General features: G+C 37.8%; 1 protein-coding gene across 5 annotated transcripts in view; it reads left to right on the top strand.

Moving 5' to 3' along the window:
* COL24A1 (collagen type XXIV alpha 1 chain) overlaps positions 1-25,533 on the top strand; it is a 393,929-nt gene that overhangs the window by 41,154 nt on the left and 327,242 nt on the right. For all 5 annotated transcript variants that reach the window (XM_060400630.1, XM_004002153.6, XM_060400613.1 and 2 more), the window contains 2 exons: positions 4,049-4,102; positions 6,999-7,052. In XM_060400630.1, coding sequence (XP_060256613.1) covers positions 4,049-4,102; positions 6,999-7,052 — 108 coding nt within the window. The remainder of the gene's footprint in view (positions 1-4,048; positions 4,103-6,998; positions 7,053-25,533) is intronic.

Here is a 25,533-nt window from a genome sequence, read left to right as displayed (position 1 = left end):
TTTCTGGTTATCGCTCGTTTTTGAAATAGAGACACCACTGTTTGGGCCACTATGTGTTTTAGCATGGTGTAGGGAGAGACAAAAGGGAGTAATGTGGAGTAGAACACAGCATCAAATTTAAGTTGCTGCCTTCAATGCCATCTTTCAATATGTATTGTATCCTCTACCTAGAAATGTATCTCCTCTCATTTTCATGTGCATGAAGCCCTCTGTATCGATCTAGAAGTGATTTGATGATTTATGCTCTTGTCTTTTACCTCCTCCCTGCACCAGAAATTTCCTGAGGTTAGGAGGTTTGTTGTAGACCATAAAAATGATGGGTTCTTCCTTTTCAGCTCTGTCTTCCTTGCTCTTGGTTGTTTGAACTGGATCTTTGCAGGGTCATGAATTAGATTCCCTGTGGCTTTACCATTCCCTTGAACTTAGCTATTGTCATTAAAGGATCATTGGAATGAACTTTCTGGACTGATATACTGTTAGATATCTGTAGCCTGTCCCAGGTTTGAGGTCTGAGGAGGGTTTTTTGTTTTTAGTCATCTTTCAGCATCTTTCCTTATTCCAAAATGTCTCACTATTTGAAAGATAATTTTCATATTTTGTGGTTTGTGGTTGTGGTTGTTTCTTTGTTTCATCAGAGAAGTTTTTTTTTCTTTTGGTATTTTTTGTTGTTTTCAGAGGGTTTTTGAGGGAAGGAGAGTAGCTTTAAAAATGTTCTCATTCTGCTATCTTTTATAGAAATTCTCTAGTGGCCCATTTTAGAATGTAAATTAGATCATGTCGTTTATCTGCTTAAGACTCTTCAGTGACAGGAGAGTATAGCAATTAGAATAAATTAAAAAGTCTTTATCGTGACCCATGCAGTCATATGTCATCTGGCCCCTGTTTTCCTCAGCAACATCATCTTGTTCCACTTTTGCTTACTTCCACTGTTGGCTTTCTTTTAGCTCCTTAATAAGATTGTATTTTTGTTTGTTTTATTTTACTCATGCTGTCATTCATTTTATTCCTATTTTCAAATTTTATTTTCTCCTCTTTCCTCATTCCTCTTCATTTTTGAGGTCTAATTTAGAGCTTCCTCAGAGACACATTCTCTCATAGCACAATATAAATTATGTGCACTCTGTTGATCTCTCTTGGTTACTTGTTCTTTTCTTCATGTCACTAAATAAAATGCATATTATGTGCTTATTTGTTAGTGGATGTCTTTTTATCTCATTGTCAGCTCCAGGAGGCTTTGATGCTTACTAATGTTTATTGAGTAAGTGAATGAATGAATGAGTGAGTGAACTATAAAAAGAAATTTAGATGCAAGACTTCCAAGATCAACCAGACATTACTCTCTTACAAATATTGGATACATTTGCTTCAGTATATTACCTTGGTAATAATAATATTGTAACTAACATTGAGTACTACATGTGCTCCATGCATACTTTTAAAAAATTGCTCTATAGTTTATGGTTAATTACTCTATATCAGACGTAGTTACAAGTATTTTATATACAATAACTTTAATATCCACTATAACATCATCAGTGTTACAAAGATGAGAAAACTAAGTCTTAGTAAGAGTAGCTGACTTGTCTAAGGTCATTCATCAAGTAAATGATTGAAGCATGATCTGACTATAGACTGGATGATTGCCAGGCTTCCCTGATGGCTCAGACAGTAAAGCATCTGCCTACAATGCGGGAGACCTGGGTTTGATCCCTGGGTCGGGAAGATCCCCTGGAGAAGGAAATGGCAACCCACTCTAGTACTCTTGCCTGGAAAATCCCATGGATGGAGGAGCCTGGTAGGCTACAGTCTATGGGGTCGCAAAGAGTCAGACATGACTGAGTGACTTCACTTTCACTTTGGATGATTGCCATAGCATTGCTCTCTAACTGAATTATACTTTCTCTTAATAACTGATAATCTGAAAGTTAAAGTGCCTTTTCTAGCACTTCATTTATAGAAAATAATTCATAAAAAAGTCATATCATATAAAATTGCTTTCCTTCTCTGGTTTCTAGGAAATGCCTATTAATAACTTATTCTCAAAGATATAGAAATAAAAAATTGTGAAGACAAGTTAAAATTTATTTTTACTTATTGCTAATTAATTCAAATATTTTAATCACAGCATAAATATACTTTTTTTCCCCACTTCCACTATCTAATATGAACTGTAATAATTGCTTCTTCAGTGTGAATGTAGTAGTGTTTCTTTTGTCACAAAGTAGCATGATGGGGCAGTAAGCCAAACTAGATATTTTAGTTTTTCATGTAATTTTTTATTTTTAGAGTCTATTTTAGAGGACTTGAAATCATCAGCTGTTAAATTCTGAGGATAAAAGTAGAACCAGAACTAGTTTAAAAAGAGTTTTAATTTTTTAAAAAAATAAGTGAAAATTTAAAAAATAAAAAACTAAAATTAAAAAAAAAATAAAAATAAAACCAGAAAAAAAAAAAGAACTAATAATGAAAAAAACTGAAAAAGAAAACATCAGTTGGGTGACTATCAGAGTTCATACATTGTTTTCTAATTGTTTAACTTAATTAAAAAATTTTAAAACAAACAAACAAAAAAAAGTGAAAGTCAAGTTTTGATGGAAGCCAGTGATACAGTAGTAATTCTCAAAATATTTGAATAGTTCAGGATGGAAAATAGAAATATTACTTTTATGTGGTTGAAAGAGAAATATTACTTTTTCAATTTTAAGGAATACATGAAAGGTTTTTGTTAAGGGGTATAAAAAGGCAAAATAAAAAGGAAAATGGACAGTTTGAAATATACAAAGAACATTAGAAAACTGAAAAAAACTGAAAGAAAGCATCAATAAAGGAGAACATTTCAAAGAGAAAAATGTTACATGACAATGAAGATCAGTAGGTCATGCTATATGTTAATGGTAGGGCTAATATCTTAACCTTGACATGTTTAATATCAAAGTTCATAGTATTTTTACTGGAGTAATGAATGAATGTTTGTAAAACATTGTATATAAATGTAAAACATAGCTATATGTATGCTCTGAGACATCAGGAATAATGCCGTGGCAGCAGAATGCTCAGTAAGAATGAAATGAACAGGCAGATGAATGAATGAAAATGTATTAATCATATCCCAAATGAATATTTATTCCTCTACCAGTTGATTGTTAAAATAAGTTAAAGAAAGATAATATAAGGCATTAATATGTGGAAGCAAAGTAGTAGTTTCCTATTTCTTATTTGATATATTTCAAAAGTGACATTTAAAGAACTCAAAATACCTTAAAATTGATCTGTTTTTACTTAAAATTGATTTTGCTTTGACAAAGCCATTTAACTCTATTGACCTCTTGGTATGCTGCATTTTGTGTAGGGCAGATATATTACTGAATATACTAGCTCAGCTGGTAAAGAATCCGTCTGTAATGCAGGAGACCTAGGTTCAATCCCTGGGTTGGGAAGATCCCTGGAGAAGGGAATGGCTACCACTCCAGTACGCTGACCTGGAGAATTCCATGGACTGTGTATAGTCCATGGATTCGGAAAGAGTTGGACACAGCTGAGCAACTCACATACTAGAAGGATCTCATTGTAACAGTTTAATACATTACACAGATCTTAGGTATAAGTTGTCTAAAAAAACATAAAATGGTCCATGCTTTACTTTTTCAAGGCAAGTCTTCTTTTGAAATGTGTTTGGAAAAAAACCAAAAAAACCTGTAGTTGTTGGTCTCCAAACCCTAAATTGAATTCCTCTTTCAGTAGTAAAAGTAAATTTAGGTAAAAAAACTACCCACAAAACTACTAGTTATGGTCCCTGTAAAAACCAGATACAGTGGCCGTAACCATAAGTCACAGAGTTCCTGATGCCATATCTGACCAGATTAAAGAGGACGTCTGAATTTCAACTCTCCCTCCTGCTGATTGAGGTGAGGGGTTTCATGTTATTTTAAAATCATCATCAGCTAGTAACTGGGGACCAAAAAAGAGCCATGGAGTGAAATCTTCACAAGACTTGTGAGAAACGATGTGTCTGTTCTCTTGTCTAATATCTCAGCATTTGTTTTCTAAGGGTCCCCCTGGCCCGGCAGGCATCCCAGGTCCATCAGGAAAGAGAGGTCCACGGGTAAGTGGATGGGCTCCATTTCTCACTTGCTGTTAGAGTTGGTAGCTTTCCTATATGCTTTTCCTACTGTTGTACAGTCTGTACTTCCTCTGGAAATCCGCCTGGATTGTCAAACCTAGCCTGGCCTTTGCCGATTCAAGAGAAGCCTGGGAACATGTGCCACTTATTTATTTGAGTGTAAACACCCAGCCAAAGCATTCTCTGTGAACATGCCCCAAAAGATAATCAAATTTGTAGATTCGAGATTGTTTTGGTGCTACTTGTAGCGTTATTCTTAGTTATAAAGTGATCTCATCTGTAGTTGATAGTCCAAGGTGGGGATCATTTACTTTGGGAAATGAAGAAGAGTGGGCAGCCTTAAAACAGTGCATTCCTAAATTACATAGTGGAAAATGTTGGAATTATAAACTAAAAAAAAAATTGTCCAGAGAAAAAAGCTTCCTCAAGGGTAGCAGTAGTTTTTCACATTAAACAGGTCCAACAAAAGATTTATTGCTGTGTTAGGATTCATTTCTTTTAAACCTCAAAAAAAAAAAAAAAGTGAACTTTTACTAACAGAAATTCTTCGAAGAGCTAGAAAAGGAATTATGATTGTATGTTATAAAAACAAATGTAAATACCATATACAATCCACTTTCATTCCTAATTTTTGCTTATCATATAAACAAATTAATCTAAAACTCACCCTAAAATGCTAATTTAAATGGTCCATATTCAGATCAAGCTCTTGTTGATGTGAGGCTCAAGATGAATGCTTACTCTGCTCTAGCTGTTTAACATTTCTTTCCTTTCTCTATACTTGATGACCTACCACATTCCTCTCAAGAGTGTTTTCTAAACTTCTCCACTCTCCTCCAGCCAGCAAACCATTTCTGTCCTCCCCCTTCTCTGTCAGGAGACCCTGGATTTTGCTTTCTGAGGGACTGAGTTCCCCTATGCATTAATTATATTCCCTCTCCACTGCTAAGGCTGTTCTTCCACAACTTAACCTTTTCTATCCCTAGATTTTATCTTATTTGACAACAAAAAGCAAATTATTATCTTTTTTTTTTTAAGTACGAGACTTTCACTGATGCTAATTTTTCCTAAAGTTATTGTCCTTGCTCACTCTTGCACTAATGAGCTCTGTGGAATACTTTATACCCATTGGTCCCACATCTACATCAACAAATCATTTGTTAATCCTCATAAATTTTCCCACCTATTTTATTGAAAAATTTATTTTTGAAGACTACACAAATGAGTGAAAGTGAAAGTGAAATCACTCAGTTGTGTCCGACTCTTTGTGACCCCATGGACCATAACCTACCAGGCTCCCCTGTCCATGGGATTCTCCAGGCAAGAGTACCGGAGTGGGCTGCCGTTTCCTTCTCCAACACAAATGAGAGGTCATGAAATCTAATATTTTCCCTTAGTTTTCATCTTGCTAGATATACTTTCCATGTTTGTATTGCTATCATTCCTCCCCCTTCTGAAACACGATGCTTTATTAATTCAGAAGTGAAAAAAACCAGATAAATATGAAGTATTTCTGTGTTAAGATAGAGATATAACTGAAGGAAGAGTCTTCCCTCATAGTTCAGTTGGTAAAGAATCTGCATGCAGTGCAGGAGACCGGGTTCAATCCCTGGATCAGGAAGATCCCCTGGAGGAGGAAATGAAAACCCACTCCAGTATTCTTGCCTGGGAAATCCTAGGGACAGAGGAGCCTAGTAGGCTACAGTCCATGGGGTTGCAAGAGTTGGACATGACTTAGCAACTAAACCACTACATAGCCAAAGGGTACAGAGGTGGGTACCAAGCCCAAATGAGTATAGACGTGTTGGAGACCTGAAAGGCTTCCTGGGGATGAATCCTGGTTCTTCTATTTGCTGGTTGTATGAACCTAAGTTTACCCATTTGTAAAGGGGAATAAATAACCACCCTGCAGGATTGTTATATGGATTAGTAATAATAATAATAAAATAAAGCAGTAACAGTTCCTTGGATATGGTAGGTATTTAGTAAATAGAAGCAGTTATTGAATTCAAATGGACAAATACCACTTTTTTCTTACATTCCCCACACTGCATGGCTTGTGGGATCTCAGTTCCCCAACCAGGGATTAAAACTGGACCACAGGCACTGAAAGCACCAGATTCTAACCACTGGATCACCAGGGAATTCCCTAAATTGACAGATATTCATTGGGAATCTGATATGTGCTAAGTATTACACTGGTGATATTAAAAACAGCTGCTTTTCAAAGAATTTATAATCCTAGAACTAAACAGCACATGTCATGAAGAAGTTAAAATAGCAATAAAATATTAATAGAATTGTCCCAAGGCAACATATAATTAGTTGCAAAATAATTTTGTATGCAGCAGTTTCTGTGGGATTGAGTGGGAAAGAGAAATCACCTCATGCTAGCCAGGATTTTAAAGTGGTATCTCAGTTGACACTTGAACATGATTTGAGCAGGTGTAGGAGAGGCATGGTTAAATGAGGTAAGTCTTAAGGCACGCATCATAGCATAAACAAAACCCAAGTGCAGAAAGGGTTACCGGATGTTGAGAGGAGAGTAAAACAATTGCACTTTGTTATTTTTGGGCTTCTTACTCTGCACAACTTTTAGAAGTAGCGCTGAGCAATGTGGCTGGAGATAAGAGGTGATAAATAAGGGACATAAATACCTCAAAGCAGTGTTTTGAAGCAAAAAACAGAAACCGCAGTTCTGCTCTGTAATTGGTGTCTTTTCTAAGACTGAAATATCCAAGACCTCAGAAGAGATAATGAGCTTTGTAAAATAACATATCCATTTTAATGAATCATGTAATATTTATTTGAATGTTATAATAAACACTTACTTGTATCTAGATCTAAGAATGATCTGAATTTTTTTTTCTATTTGTAGGGCATACCAGGGCCACATGGAAATCCTGGGTTACCTGGATTACCAGGTCCAAAGGTGAGTGCTTTGAATATCACGTGATTTTCAGCACATTGCTAAAGAAGGTCTTTAACTTTTAAAGTCAACCTTGGAATGTTAGGGATCTCTGTCATCTCCAGAGCATGAATCTTCAGCAAGATTGTCATAGGGTGGCAGATGGCCAGGTTCCTTGAGAGCCCACCATGCTTGGATTTATAAATAGCTAGTGGTAAAGGCAAGTATGGCCCTACTTTGATATTCCAGACTTTGTTGTCAAAATATGATGGCAATACATGGAAACCTCTGCAGTGTACAGATTATGATTTGAGTAATTGACCTTAAGTCAAGACTATTTTAATGTATAAATAAATAGTGAGGAAATAAAACATCATTTATTTCCCTGTTTCATACTTCTCTAATATTTTCACTTGAAAAAGGTCTATGAGGATAATGCTTATAGGATATACTCATATTTTTATGAAAACAACTAACCTGAAAACCTGTAAAAATATGAGCATACAGAGTTGTGTGATAGTAGTGTGACAGATAGTAGTATGTTGCTGCTGCTGCTGCTGCGAAGTCGCTTCAGTCATGTCTGTTTAAACAGATGAAAGTATATATACCAGGCTGGTTACCTTCATAGCAGGTATGGAACTGGAAATATAAGTAAATATACATATCTATACACACACATGTACATGTGTATGTAAGCATTAGGGTTTTTGGTTGCCAGTAACATCATGAATATTTCAGGGTCATTAATAACCACTCTGCTTATTAATTATCTCACTCAAAAGTAATCAAATAGCTGTTACCATACAGATAAAGATTAAGATAGGATAGAGCTTAAGGACACAGGTTTTGGAGTCTAACTGATTTGGATTCAAGGTTTAGCCGTCTTGATTAGTATATACTGTGTTTAGTCGTGTCTGACTCTCTGTGACCTCGTAGACTGTAGCCTGTCAGGCTCCTCTGTCCATGGAGATTCTCCAGGCAAGAATGCTATAGTGGGTTGCCGTTTCTTTCTCCAGAGGATCTTCCCAACCCAGGGATTGATCCAGGTCTCCCACATTGCAGGCGAATTCTCTACCATCTGAGCCACCAGGAAAGCCCCTTGATTTGTATGACTAGAAACAAATTACTTGCTTTGCCCCTTTAGGCTTAATTTTCTTCTCCAAAACAGGGAAAACCATAGTATGTCCTCATAGGGCTGGAGTGAAGGCTAAATAAATTGTGAGCAAAGCCCTTAACAGAGCTAACACGTCATAAGCAATACCATTATTAACAAGTAATAATGACTCCCTCAGTTTCTCATCAATCTCAACAACTTTTTGAGTTTAATAAAATGTCTCAGAAAAAAAGCTTTTAACTACTGGATGTGTACGAGATAAAAGACAAATGCCTTCTGAAGAAATTAGAATTTTGTTTTTAAATTTGTGATTCTCTAGCCCGCCAAGCTTTCTCTGGGAACTTCAAGGATATTTAGACTAGTGGAAGGCTAGTGTGGTTATAAAGACCCAGCTCATGTTCCTCCACAGAGCTCAGGTCCTAGGGGACTTGCCAACCTACTAACAGCCTCATCTCCACAACTCGACGGAAGACAGAATAGAGGTGGGGTTTCTACATGTCTTGTGTCATCCTTCTCTTTTCCTGCCTCAGCCAATAACAAACATATACCTGAAGAAACAAAAAAGGTGGAGAATAGGGTGGGGAGAGATGACGGAAATAGTGGAAAGCCTTTGATTTCATTGACTTCTTAAAATGCGTGTACTTAGGAGAAAATACTTGAGAAAATGACGTCTGTGTCTGAAAAATTACCTTTGTCCAAATATTAAAAACCGAGTATTTTTCAGTGTTGACTAATATGAGTATGTGCCTTCAATAAAATGTTCTAGGAGAGATGAAGTCTTAATCTCAAGATTTCTCTTTAATATCATACCTAGTAATATAAATATAATTTTGACTATAACTATTTACCAATAACATATTTTATGAACCCCTATATTAGGGATTTTGTAAGTTCTACTTAAAATTTGCAAGCAATTAACTGAACCTCTTGGGAACTTAATCATATAAACCTGAATATTAGTCTTAGTTTATATTTAAATTTAATAATTTGATAACCATCTTTCAAAATAGCCAAAACTGACCATGATTTGTTTTAACTGCACATATTTGTGGGGACAGTAGATTGGACTTCCCTGGTGGCTCAGACGGTAAAACGCCTGCCTACAATGCAGGAGACCCGGGTTCAATCCCTGGGTCAGGAAGATCTCTTGGAGAAGGAAATGGCAACCCACTCCAGTATTCTTGCCTGGAAAATCCCATGGATGGTGGAACCTGGTAGGCTATGGGGTCACAAAGAATCGGCCATGACTGAGCGACTTCACTTTCACTTTTCACTTTCAGGCATTGGAGAAGGAAATGGCAACCCACTCCAGTGTTCTTGCTTGGAGAATCCCAGGAACAGGGGGAGCCTGGTGGGCTGCCATCTATGGGGTCACACAGAGTCAGACACGACTGAATTGACTAAGCAGCAGCAGCAGCTTAGCAAAACTAGTAGTGTGGTTTATGAAACCAATTTTCCTAGGTATTTAACATTTTAAAGTAATACACGCTTTAAAGTAATCAGGATTAATAGAACATTCAAGTTTTATACTTTGTAATCCTCTCATAGTATTTATTCAAGACAATGCAATAAATATGCAGATTTCATGCTCTCAAGGATAAATTTTGACATGTAATCACAGGATTTATTTTCCTTTGAGAACAAAGATCCCTTTTAGGTTAATGGGTTTTACAGTATTAAGACATTTTCAGAATTTTTCTCTTTTTAGTTATTATTTAGCAAGAATAACATAGAATTATTATTCTCTAAGAAAATTGTATAAAAAATCTTGTCACTTGTATAAGAAATTGCACATTTCAAAAGCGGTTACCCGAACCTTTGAAAAGACCAAATTAAGATAATTGCAATTTTAGAGAGATTTAACTGCAATGGAAAATGCAGTGTATTATGAAATGTTTATACAATCATATTTGGATTAATATATTTCATAAAAATTGTTAGAACTGATATCAACCAGACAGGGTTCTTGGCCTTAACCAGTCAATAGAAATTTCAGATTCCTTATGTGGGGTGAGGAAATGGGTGTGTTCAGGGGTTGGACCAGAGGGTTGGCTTAGATGTTTTCTCACCCCTTTGGTGGTGTTGTGTATAGTGAAAAAGTGAAAGTGAAAGTCCCTCAGTCATGGGCTATACAGTCCTCATGGACTGTACAGTCCATGGAATTCTCCAGGCCAGAATACTGGAATGGGTGTAGCTGTTCCCTTCTCCAGAGGATCTTCCCAACCCAGGGATTGAACCCAGGTCTACCGCATTGCAGGTGGATTCCTTACCAGCTGAGCCACCAGGGAAGCCTAAGAATACTGGAGTAGGTAGCCTATCCCTTTTCCAGGGCATCTTCCTGACCCACAAATTGAACTGGGGTCTCCTGCAGTTCAATTAGAGGTTGCATATAGAAGTATATGCAATGCATTGCTTTTGCTCTGACCCCCTGTTTTGGCTCTCAGCTCTTCAGAAGCGGCAGTTGGGTGTTGGTTTTTTTTTTGTTTGGTCTTTTCATTTGTTTGGTCTTTTTATTTGTTTGTCCAGAGATGCAACTTTTACTGAAAATATCATATTTATTATTTGTTACATAAAATAAAAAGTCTATGTCTCTTAAGAATGAATATACCTTAAGATAGTATAGAAATATGTTCTAATTATGAGGCTATTTTAAAGTTTATAAGAATAAAGCTTATTTTGCAAACATACTCTAGATTGATGCAAAATCTAGCATTTTATTTTCTGTTATACTTTTACAATTAAGTTAGTATTTACCATAAAGGACAAAGAATGTAAACTTATATTTGGTGGTTCTCAACTCTGTTCAAGCAAAATAAGTTTTCACATGTTTGTCTTCCTTAATAGATTCTGAGTTATTTGAATGCAGGGGCCAGATCTTATCCCTCTTTGCCTTTGTATCTATCCCAGTGCCTAGCATTTGTTGGGCATTCTATAAATGTTAAACTGAAGTAATAAATAGACAATGTTAGTAATAAGGCACTGGCATCATAAGGGAATAAGAACTAGCACTTACTGAGCATCTAGCATCAGTTGACAGTAGTTTACGTTTGCCATCTCATTCAATTCCACTTCAATTAAGAGTACTATTCAGAGCAGGCTTTATTACCTTCTGCTTTCCATAGAAGAAAACATATTCGGAGAAGTAAGTACTTAACCAAGGTAACACGGTTTAACTGGCATCAGAATTAGATCTGTTTTACTCTTTACCCTACGCCTATTTGTCTCTACTAGCATAGTGAGTGGTTCACTGTGAACCCTGAATGTATGAAACAGCACCTTAAGGAGGAAAGATGAGGGTGGGGTAACCTAGTGTAATGAAAGACTTTCTGAATTCATTCAGTAATAGGAACAAAATATGTCCATTCCAAGTTTCCAGCTAATCCTTTGGATGCTAATAATATATAAACACCATAAAGAGTGAAACTGAACTCTCATCCCTTAGCACTGTGTTGTTAGATTGCTAAATAGTAGAAGAACAAAATGCTACACAAAAATTTTGTGGGTATATAACATTTTTCAGCAATATTAAGACTAATTTAAAATAGAGGTAAACTATTGAGTTCTTTAGCTGAAATCAGTAGACTCGTGGTAGAAATACTGTCTTTCTAAGAAAAAAATCTTTCTAAAAAATATCCAGTGAATTCTGCTTCTCTGTTTGCTAGAGACAAGGACTTTTTTCTTGACACCAAATACCATCTAGGTCCACAGTTCATCATATTTACTTATTTAATATAACCTTTATTTGTAGGGTGCTAGAAATTCTTATTACTATTAATTAATACATGATCAATTATGCAGTAGATCTTCAGACATGAATCTAAATGAAGAATCTAGATCTTCTACTTGCAGTTCTAGTCCAGGCAATCTATTTTTGTCCAGATAATTTCTTTCCCAAAAATGCTTCTTAAAGGCTACTTTAAAACTTCCCATGAATGTTAATTAGTAGCATATATTACTTTAGTCAAATTCAATAGCTCCTTCAAATTTAATCCCATTCAATGAAAACATCTAACCTTAGTAAGCTGCTATTAACAGTGTCCTGTTAGTATTGGCTTGGCCAAAATGTTCATTTGGGATTTTCTTTTAAGGTCTTATGGAAAAATCTGCAAGAAGTTTTGGCCAACTCAATAATATTAAATGAAATGCTATTAATTAATAATATTAAATATTGAATTCCAAAGAGTATATCTTTGTGCTATACTTTATTTCTGGTTTTGGCCCTCTGTTCCCATGTTTCCGTCATGCTCCCATTTTCCTTGCTTGTGAATTAAATAAATATGTTAAGTATAGATGCTGACCCATTCTAAGAACTTTTTTACAGAGTCAGATTGCTATGAAGAGTTTTCAATCCAACATTCTGACAACGTAAAGTATGATAAAATGTGAAGACTGAGGTGCTCCTGTTGTTCTGTACAACATAAGGACCTTTATGTAAAGGACCAGACAAATATGACAAATACATTAAATTTTTTTCCTTCTAGCCATCAAAGACTATTAGGGTCACATCAAAAGGATTCAGAAGGCCATCTGAAAAGCTTATACTAGTCAAAGATTGGTATAATTTGAATATCATTAAGAATATTAAAAAGAAAAGAATATTAACTGTAGTGGATTAAGTCACATCAAATATCTCTAAATCCATGAGTTTACTTTGTAGCTAAGAACAGAGAAGCCCTCACTGGTCACCTTTAGAGGATGCTAGGGAATTGCATCTATGAGATTGTATATTCAACAATTCAGTTCAAATCTGACACTAACTACCCCAAGCTAGTGTCAGGCTCCACAGATTTAGGGGCTCCATCCCACATGACTCCCCACATTTGAGATGCTAACGGAACACTTGTGCCTGGCTGACTACATGTCCAGGGCTTCCCACAATCTCTTCCTTTCCCAGGTCTGATATTTTGCTGGAATAGCTCACAGAACTCAGGAAAACATTTTAATAAGGCTTACCAATTTATTATTAAAAAATAGAACTCAAATAACTGAAAGGTAGAGATGCATAGAGCAAAATACGGAGAATAGAAGCCTAGAGCTCCCATGCCCTTCCCAGGTACGTCATGCTCCCACTGTGTTCACCTACTGGAAGCTCTTGGAATGTTGTTAAGAGTTTTTATACTAAATCTCTACCACCCCCTCCTGTCTCTGGAGGTGAGGGAGGAGATGGGGCTAAATTTTACTACCCTCTAATCGCTTGTTTGCCTTTCTGGTGACTAGTTCCCATCCTGAAGCTATCTGGCTCCCTTTCTCCAGTCACCTCATTAGCATAAGCTCAGATCAAAAAGGGCTTGTTATGAATAACAAAAAGCACTCCTACAACTCAGGAAATTCCAAGGGTTTTAGGATCTTTGTGCCAGGAACCAGGGCCAAAGACAAAATGTATACTTTTAGAATGTGGTCCACTGGAGAAGGGAATGGCAAACCACTTTAGTATTCTTGCCTTGAGGGCCCCATGAACAGTATGAAAGCCAAAAAGATAGGACACTGAAAGATGAACTCCCCATGTTGGTAGGTGCCCAATATGCTACTGGAGATCAATGGAGAAATAACTCCAGAAAGAATGAAGAGATGGAGCCAAAGCAAAAAACAACACCCATTTGTGCATGTGACTGGTGATGGAAGCAAGGTCTGATGCTGTAAAGAGCAATATTGCATAGGAACCTGAAATATTAGGCCCGTGAATCAAGGCAAATTGGAAATGATCAAATAGGAGATGGCAAGAGTGAGTGAACATCGACATTTTAGGAATCAGTGAACAAACATGGACTGGAATGGGTGAATTTAACTCAGATGACCATTATATCTACTACTGTGGGCAAGAATCCCTTAGAAGAAATGGAGTAGCCATCATAGTCAATGAAAGAGTCCAAAATGCAGTATTTGGATGCAATCTCAAAAATGACAGAATGATCTCTATTAATTTCCAAGGTAAACCATTCAGTATCACGGCAATTCAAGTCTATGCCCCAACCAGTAATGCCGAAGAAGCTGAAGCTGAATGGTTCTATGAAGACCTACAAGACCTTCTAGAACGAACACCCCCCAAAGATGTCCTTTTCATTATAGGGGACTGGAATGCAAAAGTAGGAAGTCAAGAAACACCTGGGGTAATAGGCAAATTTGGCCTTGGAGTACAGAATGAAGCAGGGCCAAGGCTAACAGAGTTTTGCCACAAGAACACACTGATCATAGCAAACACCCTCTTCCAACAACACAAGAGAAGACTGTACACATGGACATCACCAGATGGTCAACACCAAAATCAGACTGGTTATATTCTTAGCAGCCAAAGATGGAGAAGGTCTATACAGTCAGCAAAAACAAAACCGGGAGCTGACTGTGGCTCATGAACTCCTTATTGCCAAATTCAGACTTAAATTAAGGAAAGTAGGGAAAACTACAGACCATTCAGGTATGACCTAAATCAAATCCCTAACGATTATATCTACTACTGTGGGCAGGAGTCCCTTAGAAGAAATGGAGTAGCCATCATGGTCAACAAGAGTCCGAAATGCAGTACTTGGATGCAGTCTCAAAAACGACAGAATGATCTCTATTCGTTTCCAAGGCAAACCATTCAATATCACGGTAATCCAAGTGTATGCCCCAACTGTGGCTCAGATCATGAACTCCTTATTGCCAAATTCAGACTTAAATTGAAGAAAATAGGGAAAAGCATTAGACCATTCAGGTATGACCTAAATCAAATCCCTTATGATTATACAGTAGAAGTGAGAAATAGATTTAAGGGGCTAGACCTGATAGACAGAGTGCCTGATGAACTATGGAATGAGGTCCGTGACATTGTACAGGAAACAGGGATCAAGACCATCCCCATGGAAAAGAAATGCAAAAAGGAAAAATGGCTGTCTGGGGAGGCCTTACAAATAGCTGTAAAAAGAAGAGAAGCAAAAAGCAAAGGAGAAAAGGAAAGATAAAAGCATCTGAATGCAGAGTTTCAAAGAATAGCAAGGAGAGATAAGAAAGCCTTCCTCAGCGATCAATGCAAAGAAATAGAGGAAAACAACAGAATGGGAAAGCCTAGAGATCTCGTCAAGAAAATTAGAGATACCAAGGGAACATTTCATGCAAAGATGGGCTCGATAAAGGAAAGAAATGGTATGGACCTAACAGAAGCAGAAGATATTAAGAAGAGGTGGAAAGAATACACAGAAGAACTGTACAAAAAAGATCTTCACGACCCAGATAATCATGATGGTATGATCACTCACCTAGAGCCAGACATCCTGGAATGTGAAGTCAAGTGGGCCTTAGAAAGCATCACTATGAACAAAGCTAGTGGAGGTGATGGAATTCCAGTTGAGCTATTTCAAATCCCAAAAGATGATGCTGTGAAAGTGCTGCACTCAATATGCCAGCAAATTTGGAAAACTCAGCAGTGGCCACAGGACTGGAAAAGGTCAGTTTTCATTGCAATCACAAAGAAAGGCAATGCCAAAGAATGCTCAAACTACTGCACAATTGCACTCATCTCACACGCTAGTAAATTAATGCTCAAAGTTCTCCAAGCCAGGCTTCAGCAATATGTGAAAACTTCCAAATGCTCATGCTGGTTTTAGAAAAGGCAGAGAAACCAGAGATCAAATTGCCAACATCTGCTGGATCATGGAAAAAGCATGAGAGTTCCAGAGAAACATCTATTTCTGCTTTATTGACTATGCCAAAGCCTTTGACTGTGTGGATCACAATAAACTGTGGAAAATTCTGAAAGAGCTGGGAATACCAGACCACCTGACTTTCCTCTAGAAAAACCTATATGCAGGTCAGGAAGCAACAGTTAGAACTGGACATGGAACAACAGACTGGTTCCAAATAGGAAAAGGAGTACGTCAAGGCTGTATATTCTCATCCTGCTTAAGCTAAGTCATTTCAGTCTTGTCCGACTTTGTGCGACCCCATAGACGGCAGCCCACCAGGCTCCCCTGTCTTATATGCAGAGTACATCATGAGAAATGCTGGGCTGGATGAAGCACAAGGTGGAATCAAGATTGCTGGGAGAAATGTCAATAACTTCAGATATGCAGATGACACCACCTTTATGGCAGAAAGTGAAGAAGAACTAAATAGCCTCTTGATGAAAGTGAAAGAGGAGAGTGAAAAAGTTGGCTTAAAGCAACACATTAAAAAAACTAAGATCATGGCCTCTGGTCCTATCACTTCATGGCAAATAGATGGAGAAACAGTGGAAACAGGGGCAGACTTTATTTTTCTGGGCTCCAAAATTACTGCAGATGGTGATTGCAGCCATGAAATTAAAAGATGCTTACTCCTCTGAAAGAAAGTTTTGAACCAACCGGGACAGCATATTAAAAAGCAGAGACATTACTTTGCCAACAAAGGTCCGTCTAGTCAAGGCTATGGTTTTTCCAGTGGTCATGTATGCATGTGAGAGTTGGACTATAAATAAAGCTGAGTGGTAAAGAATTGACGCTTTTGAACTATGGTATTGGAGTCCATCCTATAGGAAATCATTCCTGAGTATTCATTGGAAGGACTGATGTTGAAGCTGAAACTCCAATACTTTGGCCACCTGATACAAAGAGCTGACTCATTTGAAAAGACCCTGATGCTGGGAAAGATTGAAGGTGCGAGGAAAAGGGGATGACAGAGGATGAGATGGTTGGATGGCACCATTGACTCAGTGGACATGAGTTTGAGTAAACTCCGGGAGTTGGTGATGGACAGCGAGGCCTGATATGCTGCAGTCATGGCGTCACAAAGAGTTGTACACCAATGAGTGACTGAATTGAACTAAAACTTCTATTATACCACAGTCATTATTTTAAAATATGGTAAACAGAAGAAAAATAAAGAGAAAGAATAAATTTTTGTTATGAAATTGCCTTACCTTTCTTACAATTAAAGCTTAGTTCTGATGCTGAAAACTCAGCTTCTCTGTATACTGGTGCCAAATTTAATCTCGGAGACAGAGTTTTGAGTGATGTGGAAAAGGATAGCTTTATTTCTTGCCAGGAAAAGGGGGATACAGTGGGCTCATACTCTTAAAAGCATGTGTCCCAACTTGGGGAAAATAGAGACAAGTTTTATAGTAATTACTGAAAGAGGACGACATGATTAGCTTGTGGACATTCTTCTGAAGGGTTAGTGATGAGGTAAGTTAGGAGTCTACATTGTCACCCTTCAGGTCCAACTGGTGTGAGGTCTATATACTTGTGGGTAGCATACCATCATTAATCATTAACTTCTCTCACCTGGAAAGAGTTTCAGTATCTGCAAAATAGCTCAAAGATACTGTTGTGTGTATCCTTTGATGGGGGAAGCAAGACCTTGCCCCAAGGCTCCTCTTGACTGTTTTTTTTTTTTTTTTTTTTCTCCCTGATCTCACATCACCTCCCTCCCCCTAATTTACAATTGCTTGAATCTGCCCTTTGGAACTCAGGGAACATCATGGAGGCTGAAGGAAGGCTGTTTCCTATAATCAAAGAAATGGGGGACACAGAAAGTCCTTGTGCCCAGAAGCCCAACAGGGCCCTGCACAGTATTAGTACAATCAAGTGGTTGATGAAGGGAATTTTCTTTTTACAGAAAAATCTAGCAAATTAAGAAAAAATACTAGAATTGAAAATCACCATTTTTGCCATCCTGATGAAGAAAAGGTTAGAAAACAGAAACAACTCAGGAAGTCCAAAGCCCTTGAGGCAGGAGGATGGTTGGCAGGCTTTGAGGAATAGCTGAATGAGATAAGTGGTAGGAGATAGATCAGAGAGGTAGTAGGAGGCAGATTAGTTCAGACCTTACAGGTAAGAATTTTGGTTTGAATTTTACTGTTGTATATTTGTTGGAGAGTTCTAAGTATAGGGAAGCCTGGTGTGCTGCAGTCAGTGGGGTTGCAAAGAGTTGGACATGACTGAGCGACTGAACAAGAACAACAAGTAGACAGATGGCGTCATGCAATTTATGTTATAGGAGGATGGTTCTGGCTATCACAGAGAATAGACTGGGGTAAGGGAAGAGCAGGAATAGGAACACCAGTTTAGAGACTTCTTCATTGGTCTACCCAGGCTCATGCCATGGATGAGGGAAAGAGTGTTAACAACAGTGATAGTGTGAAGTGGTCAAAATCTATACATATTTTGAGGTACAGTCAACATAATTGCTGCTGAGTCACTTATATGGAGTGAGAGAGGAGTCAAAGGTAATCTAAGGCCTAAGTAGTTGAACAGCTGGTATTGTGGGAGCTGCCATCTACTGGAATGAGGAGGAACATGATTTTGGGTTTTTATTGGTTTTGTTTTCACCTGGGATGAAATCAAGGGTTCATCTTCATTAATGTTTTCAAAGAACCAACCTTTGGATTTGTTTATTTTTTCTATGGACCATTTAGTGTTTGATTGATTTTTAGCTCTAATCTATTTAGAGCTATGAATTCTTTCTAAGGACTGATTTCCCTGGAAAAGAAAATGGCAACCCACTCCAGTTTTAGGGGAATCCCATGGACAGAGAAGCCTGGTGGGATACAGACCATGGGGTTGCAAAGAGTTGGACACGACTGAAATGACTTAGTGTTGCAGAACCCAGTACTTGAGAAACCAAGCACCACACTTGGAGAGTAGGAGAACTTGGGTTTATTATGCCGGCAGGCCCAGAGGAATTAATACTCCAAGCTCTGAGCCTCGAACAAAGGGATTACAGAGTTTTTAATAGACGGACTATAGTGGGCAATAGGCTGGTTTAAACTAAGGGGTTTCACATGTGTGGGAACAGCAGTCAAGATCGGGAGGGGGATGCCTGACCGTTACATGGACAGGAGCGATTAAGCAGGTTTGCAGAGGCTGGGCAATTGCAAAGAGCAAGAGAGGGGTGAGTGAGATAAGCTCCAGTTCCTAGTACTGTTAAGTCCCTACTTTCTGAGACTATGTGACCTATGTGATCCAGACTGTAAGGAGCAAGCTAAGATACAGAGGCGGAAGGAACAAGAGGTTATATAAAATTTTAACTTTTCCTCTTCGTTAGTATGCACATGTGCACATTTGATGTGTTGTGTTTCCATTAAGTTGAAATAAATGCTTTCATCTTCACTCATGGGTTATTCCGAAGTACATTGTTTTGTTTAATGTTCATCAATTGGAAGCTTTTCTAGTGACTTTATTGTTACTGATTTCTAATTTAGTTCCACTGTGGTCAGTACACAATGGAAGAGTTTAATCTTTTAAAATTTGTTGAGGCATTTTATGGCCCAACAGGCGATCTATCTTGATTAATATTTCACATGAACTTCAGAAGATTGTGTATCTTGTATTTGTTGGGTATCAGTTCAGTTCAGCCACTCAGTCCTGTCCGACTCTTTGCAACCCCACTGACTGCAGAATGGCAGGCTTCCCTGTCCATCACCAACTCCCGGAGCCAACTCAAACTCACGTCCATTGAGTTGGTGATGCCATCCAATGTCTCATCTGTCATCCCCTTCTCTTGCCTTCAATCTTTTCCAGCATCAGGGTCTTTTCAAATGAGTCAGTTCTTCTCATCAGGTGGCCAAGGTATTGGAGTTTTGGCTTCAGCATCAGTCCTTCCAGTGAATATTCAGGACTGATTTCCTTTAGGATGGACTGGTTGGATCTCCTTGCAGTGTAAGGGACTCTCAAGAGTCTTCTTCAGCACCACAGTTCAAAAGCATCAATTCTTTGGCACTCAGCTTTCTTTATGGTCCAACTCTCACATCCACACACTTTGAATAGACGGACCTTTGTCAGCAAAGTAATAATCTCTGCTTTTTAATATGCTATCTAGATTGGTCATAGCTTTTCTTCCAAGGAGCAAGAGTCTTTTAATTTCATGGCTGCAGTCACCACTTGCAGTGATTTTGGAGCCAAAAAATGTCTCTCACTGTTTCCATTATTTCCCCATCTATTTGCCATGAGTGTGCAATAAATGTCAATTCGATTAGGGTGGTTTGTGGTAGTCAAATTTTCTCTGTCCTTACTAAATTTTTTCGGTCTAGTTGGAGTCAAATTTTCTCTATCCTTACTAGTTGTATTTGTGTTTAGAAAGTGTTTAGTTAGTGTTTGCTCCATGTATTTTGCAGCAGTGTGTGATGCATACACATATAAGGTTGATTGTTTTCCTGATTATCAGATATTTTTATCATTATCAAGTACGTTTAGTTATTCTCCTCTTTTTGAAGTCTAATGTGTTAGTAATACAGCCATACCAACTTTTTAGTGCTTTTTGTCTGTCTACTATATAAATTTCCTTTCCTTTACCTTTCTATATTTAAATTGCATCTCTTATAGATACTGTATAGTTGGATCTTACAAGTTTATCCAGGCTGATGATCTCTGATTTTTCATTAGAGCATTAAGTTCATTTATACTTGTATAATTTTGGTATGATTGGGTCTTGCTCTTCTGCATTGTCATTTCTTTTCTATTTATCCCATATATTTGGCTCCTTTATTCCTTTTTTCTACCTTCTTTTTCGATAATCAAATATTTTTTAGAATTCTATTTAATTTCTCTGTTGGCATTTCAGCTGTATCTCTGATCTTTAGTCATTGCTTTAGGGATTACAATATGCATTATTAAATTATTGTAGTTTACTTGGAATTAGTATGGTAATATTTCATGTAGAATATGACTTTTACAATTATTTACCTATTATCCTCCCATATTTTGTGTTCTGTTATTTATTTTGCATCTATATCATAAACCCAATAGTACAATGAAATAATTTCTGTATTAAGTAATCAGTCTTTTAAGGAAATTAGAAGAAACAAGCAAGGGATTTATTTTCATTTCCAGAGTTCTTTATTCCTTCCTATAGATCTGAGTTTCTATCTGGTGTCACTTCTCATTAGCTAGAAGAAATTCCTTCAATATTCTTGGAGTACAGTTCTACTGGCAGTGATTTCTCTAGGTTTTTGTTTACGTGAAATTTGTCTACATTTATTTGAAGGATAGTTAAAAATTTATTGAGTAAAGAAATCTTGGTTGAGAATGTTTTTTTTCACATACTTTATGCATGTCTGCTGTTCTCATCCTTTGGCTTTTACTGTTTCTGATGAGAATTTAGCCAACATTACTTCTTTTAATATGATGTGTAATTTTTCACAGGCTGCTTAAGGCTTTTATCTTAATCTGGCTTTTAGTAGCTTTATTATGATATATGAATGGTTTGTTTCCTTTAGATATTTCTTATTTGGGCTTCACCGAATGCCTTTTAACCTATAAAGATTTTTAAAATAAATCTGGGGCATTTTTGGCCATTACTTTTTCAAATGATCTTTCTGTCGCATTATTTATTTCTCTCCTTTCCTTCTGGGACTCCATTTACATGTATGTTAGACGACTCAGTATTGTCCCATAGGTCACTAGATCTCTGTTCATTTTTGCCATGTATTTTTTTCCTCTGCTTCAGATAACTTCTATGGATCTACTTTTAAGTTCACTAAACTTTACTTCTGGCTTCTCTAACATGGTGTTAATACCATCCAGTAAATTTTTATTTTAGATATTTTATCATCAGTTCTAGGTTTTTAGTTGATTTTTTATAGTTTTCATCTGTCTGTTGATAATTGTTCACTCATTATGACCATCCTTTCCTTTAAGTCCTTGAACATATTTATAGTAATTAATAAAATCCTCAACTGCTAATTCTAACATCAGTCCTCTTGAGGACTTTGACCCCTTTTTGTCTTTGTGTGTGCTTAGTCATGTCCAACTCTTTGCAACCCTTTGGACTGTAGCCCACCAGGCTCCTCTGTCCGTGGGATATCCTAGGCAAGAATAGTGAAGTGAATTGCTATTTCCTCCTATGGGGGATCTTCCCAAGCCAGGGATCAAACCCACGTCTTTTGTATCTCCTGCGTTGCAGGAGGATTCTTGACCTGCTGAGCCATCAGGGAAACCCTCTTTTGTTCTTTGGAGACTTGATTTTTGTTCTGTAGGCACTGAAATAACTGGCTCATCACCTTAAACTTTTACGGGTTTAGAAACACGTAAAGGGCACATTTCAGTGTTTTCTTGCAGTTTTAGTGCAAGTCCATTAGTCCAAGAATATAGTATTTGCTTCTAAAGTATAACTCTTCCTCAGTTTTAGGGGAAAGGTGTTCAAATATTTACCATGTTCCTCTAAAATGATGTGGATCAAACCCCAAACTTTCCTCTGTAATGACCAGCAGCTGAAATTTGTTAATTCTCTTAGCCCTTTAGCTGTTGCCTTCTGCAAAGCTTTTTGGAATCTCTCTCATGAAAATGCATGTCAGGATCAGGCAAGAATTGAAGAAAGTCTATATTTAAGTTTTTGGGGAAGCTGACTTTCTTTCTAGGATTTTATCCCTTAATTTACAGTCATTCTGGTACTCCTACACTCTGTCTTCTGATACCATTAGCCAAAAAGTTTGGTTTTCTGCTTCAATTCCAGCTACTCCGTGCAGACTTGGAAATGTCCTTTAGGAGAAAGGCTGTATAAATGTGTATACACCAAGTGTGGATTCTTCTTTCAAAAATTGAATACCCTCCAGCCTTTTTTTTTTATTGTTCTCCTGTGTTTTCATGTAATTGTTTTATGTATCTTGTTTTGAGTTCATAGTTATAATCTGCAGGAGGATTAACTGCAGATGTGCAACCCTGACACTGTCAATTCCCAAGAGTTCCTTTTTGATCATACTCAATTTGAGATGACTAACATCCAAGTGGAGATATATAATAAGAGTAAATGGATTTGGAGCTCAGGGAAGATATTGTAGCTAAAAGTATACACTTCAGAGTCATCAATGTATATATGGAATTTAAAGCTATGGAACTGATGAGATAACATTGGGATGAATGTACACATTGAAGAGAAATGTCCCGGGACTGAGTCTTGGGTTACTTCAGAATTCAGTTAGGAAGATGAAGAGGAACTGATAGAGGGAACTGAGAAAGAATGATCAATAAGGTAGGATAGTAATAGGGACGAAAGCCTGAATAGAGTAGATCTAAGAAGGAATGGCAGGAGAGGAAGTCGTCTAGTTAACAGAGACAACTTTCTAGCAGTTTTCTCTAAAAGGAAACAGTATAATGGAGCAGAGAAGGGAGATGTGGGCTCAAGGAAAGTTGTTTTTTAAGATTGGAGAAATTACATTGTGTTTACATGGCAACAGCAATTATCTTAGATGTAAAAATTAAAATAATGTAGGGAAGTGCACCAATGATGTCTTGGGGAGTTTGGTTGTGATGGCAGAGTATTTTGGAACAGATTAAGGAGAGATATAGTGGATTTGGTTATGAGAGCTTATCAAAGCTAAAAGCAAGATAATCAGCTGAGAGTGAAGAGAGAGAAGTTAGGAAATAATCACCTATGAAAAATGGGAAAGTGAATTGACTATACAACAGCTGAACACAGTTCAGTTCAGTTCAGTCACTCACTTGTGTCCGACTCTTTGCGACCCCATGAATCACAGCACACCATGCCTCCCTGTCCATCACCAACTCCCGGAGTTCACTCAAACTAATGTCCATCAAGTTGGTGATGCCATCCAGCCATCTCATCCTCTGTCGTCCCCTTCTCCTCCTGCCCCCAATCCCTCCCAGCATCAGAGTCTTTTCCAATGAGTCAACTCTTCACATAAGGTGGCCAAAGTACTGGAGTTTCGGCTTTAGCATCATTCCTTCCAAAGAAATCCCAGGGCTGATCTCCTTCAGAATGGACTGGTTGGATCTCCTTGCAGTCCAAGGGACTCTCAAGAGTCTTCTCCAATACCACAGTTCAAAAGCATCAATTCCTCGGCACTCAGCTTTCTTCACAGTCCAACTCTCACATCCGTACATGACCACTGGAAAACCATAGCCTTGACTAGACATATGGCCGGTCCCTGGTGGCTCAGAGGTTAAAACGTCTGCCTGCAATGCAGGAGACCTGGGCATGACTACACATACCTTTGTTGGCAAAGTAATATCTCTGCTTTTCAATATGCTATCTATATCTAGGTTGGTCATAACTTTCCTTCCAAGGAGTAAGTGTCTTTTAATTTCAAGGCTGCATTCACCATCTGCAGTGATTTTGGAGCCCCCCCAAAATAAAGTCTGACACTGTTTCCACTATTTCCCTATCTATTTCCCATGAAATGATGGGACCAGATGCCATGATCTTTGTTTTCTGAATGTTGAGCTTTAAGCCAACTTTTTCACTATCCTTTTTCACTTTCATCAAGAGGCTTTTTAGTTCCTCCTCACTTTCTGCCATAAGGGTGGTGTCATCTGCATATCTGAGGTTATTGATATTTCTCCTGGCAATCTTGATTCCAGCTTGTGCTTCTTCCAGTCCAGCGTTTCTCATGATGTGCTCTGCATAGAAGTTAAATAAGCAGGGTGACAGTATAGAGCCTTGACGTACACCTTTTCCTATTTGGAACCAGTCTGTAGTTCCATGTCCAGTTCTAACTGTTGCTTCCTGACCTGCATATAGGTTTCTCCAGAGGCAGGTCAGGTGGTCTGGTAGTCCCATCTCTTTCAGAATTTTCCACAGTTTATGGTGATCCACACAGTCAAAGGCTTTGGCATAGTCAATAAAGCAGAAATAGATGTCTTTCTGGAACTCTCTTGTTTTTTCCATAATCTATCAGATGTTGGCAATTTGATCTCTGGTTCCTCTGCCTTTTCTAAAACCAATTTGAACATCTGGAAGTTCACGGTTCACGTATTGCTGAAGCCTGGCTTGGAGAATTTTGAGCATTACTCTACTAGTGTGTGAGATGAGTGCAATTGTGCAGTAGTTTGAGCATTCTTTGGCATTACCTTTTCTTTGTGATTGGAATGAAAACTGACCTTTTCTAGTCCTGTGGCCACTGCTGAGTTTTCCAAATTTGCTGCCATATTGAGTGCAGCACTTTCACAGCATCATCTTCCAGGATTTGAAATAGCTCAACTGGAATTCCATCACCTCCACTAGCTTTGTTCATAGTGATGCTTTCTAAGGCCCACTTGACTTCACATTCCAGGCTGTCTGGCTCTAGGTGAGTGTGAGTGATCACACCATTGTGATTATCTGTGTCGTGAAGATCTTTTTTTGTACAGTTCTTCTGTGTATTCTTGCCACCTCTTCTTAATATCTTCTGCTTCTGTTAGGTCCATACCATCTCTGTCCTTTATTGAGCCCATCTTTGCATGAAATGTTCCCTTGGTGTCTCTAATTTTCTTGAAGAGATCTCTAGTCTTTCCCATTCTGTTCTTTTCCTCCATTTCTTTGCATTGATTGCTGAAGAAAGCTTTCTTATCTCCTTGCTCTTCTTTGGAATTCTGCATTCAGATGCTTATATCTTTCCTTTTCTCCTTGGCTTTTTGCTTCTCTTCTTTTTACAGCTATTTGTAAGGCCTCCAGACAGCCATTTTGCTTTTTTGCATTTCTTTTCCATGGGTATGGTCTTGGTCCCTG

Source organism: Ovis aries, chromosome 1 (assembly GCF_016772045.2).
Source record: "Ovis aries strain OAR_USU_Benz2616 breed Rambouillet chromosome 1, ARS-UI_Ramb_v3.0, whole genome shotgun sequence".
Taxonomy (NCBI): domain Eukaryota; kingdom Metazoa; phylum Chordata; class Mammalia; order Artiodactyla; family Bovidae; genus Ovis; species Ovis aries.
This window is presented reverse-complemented; position numbering and strand designations above follow the sequence as displayed.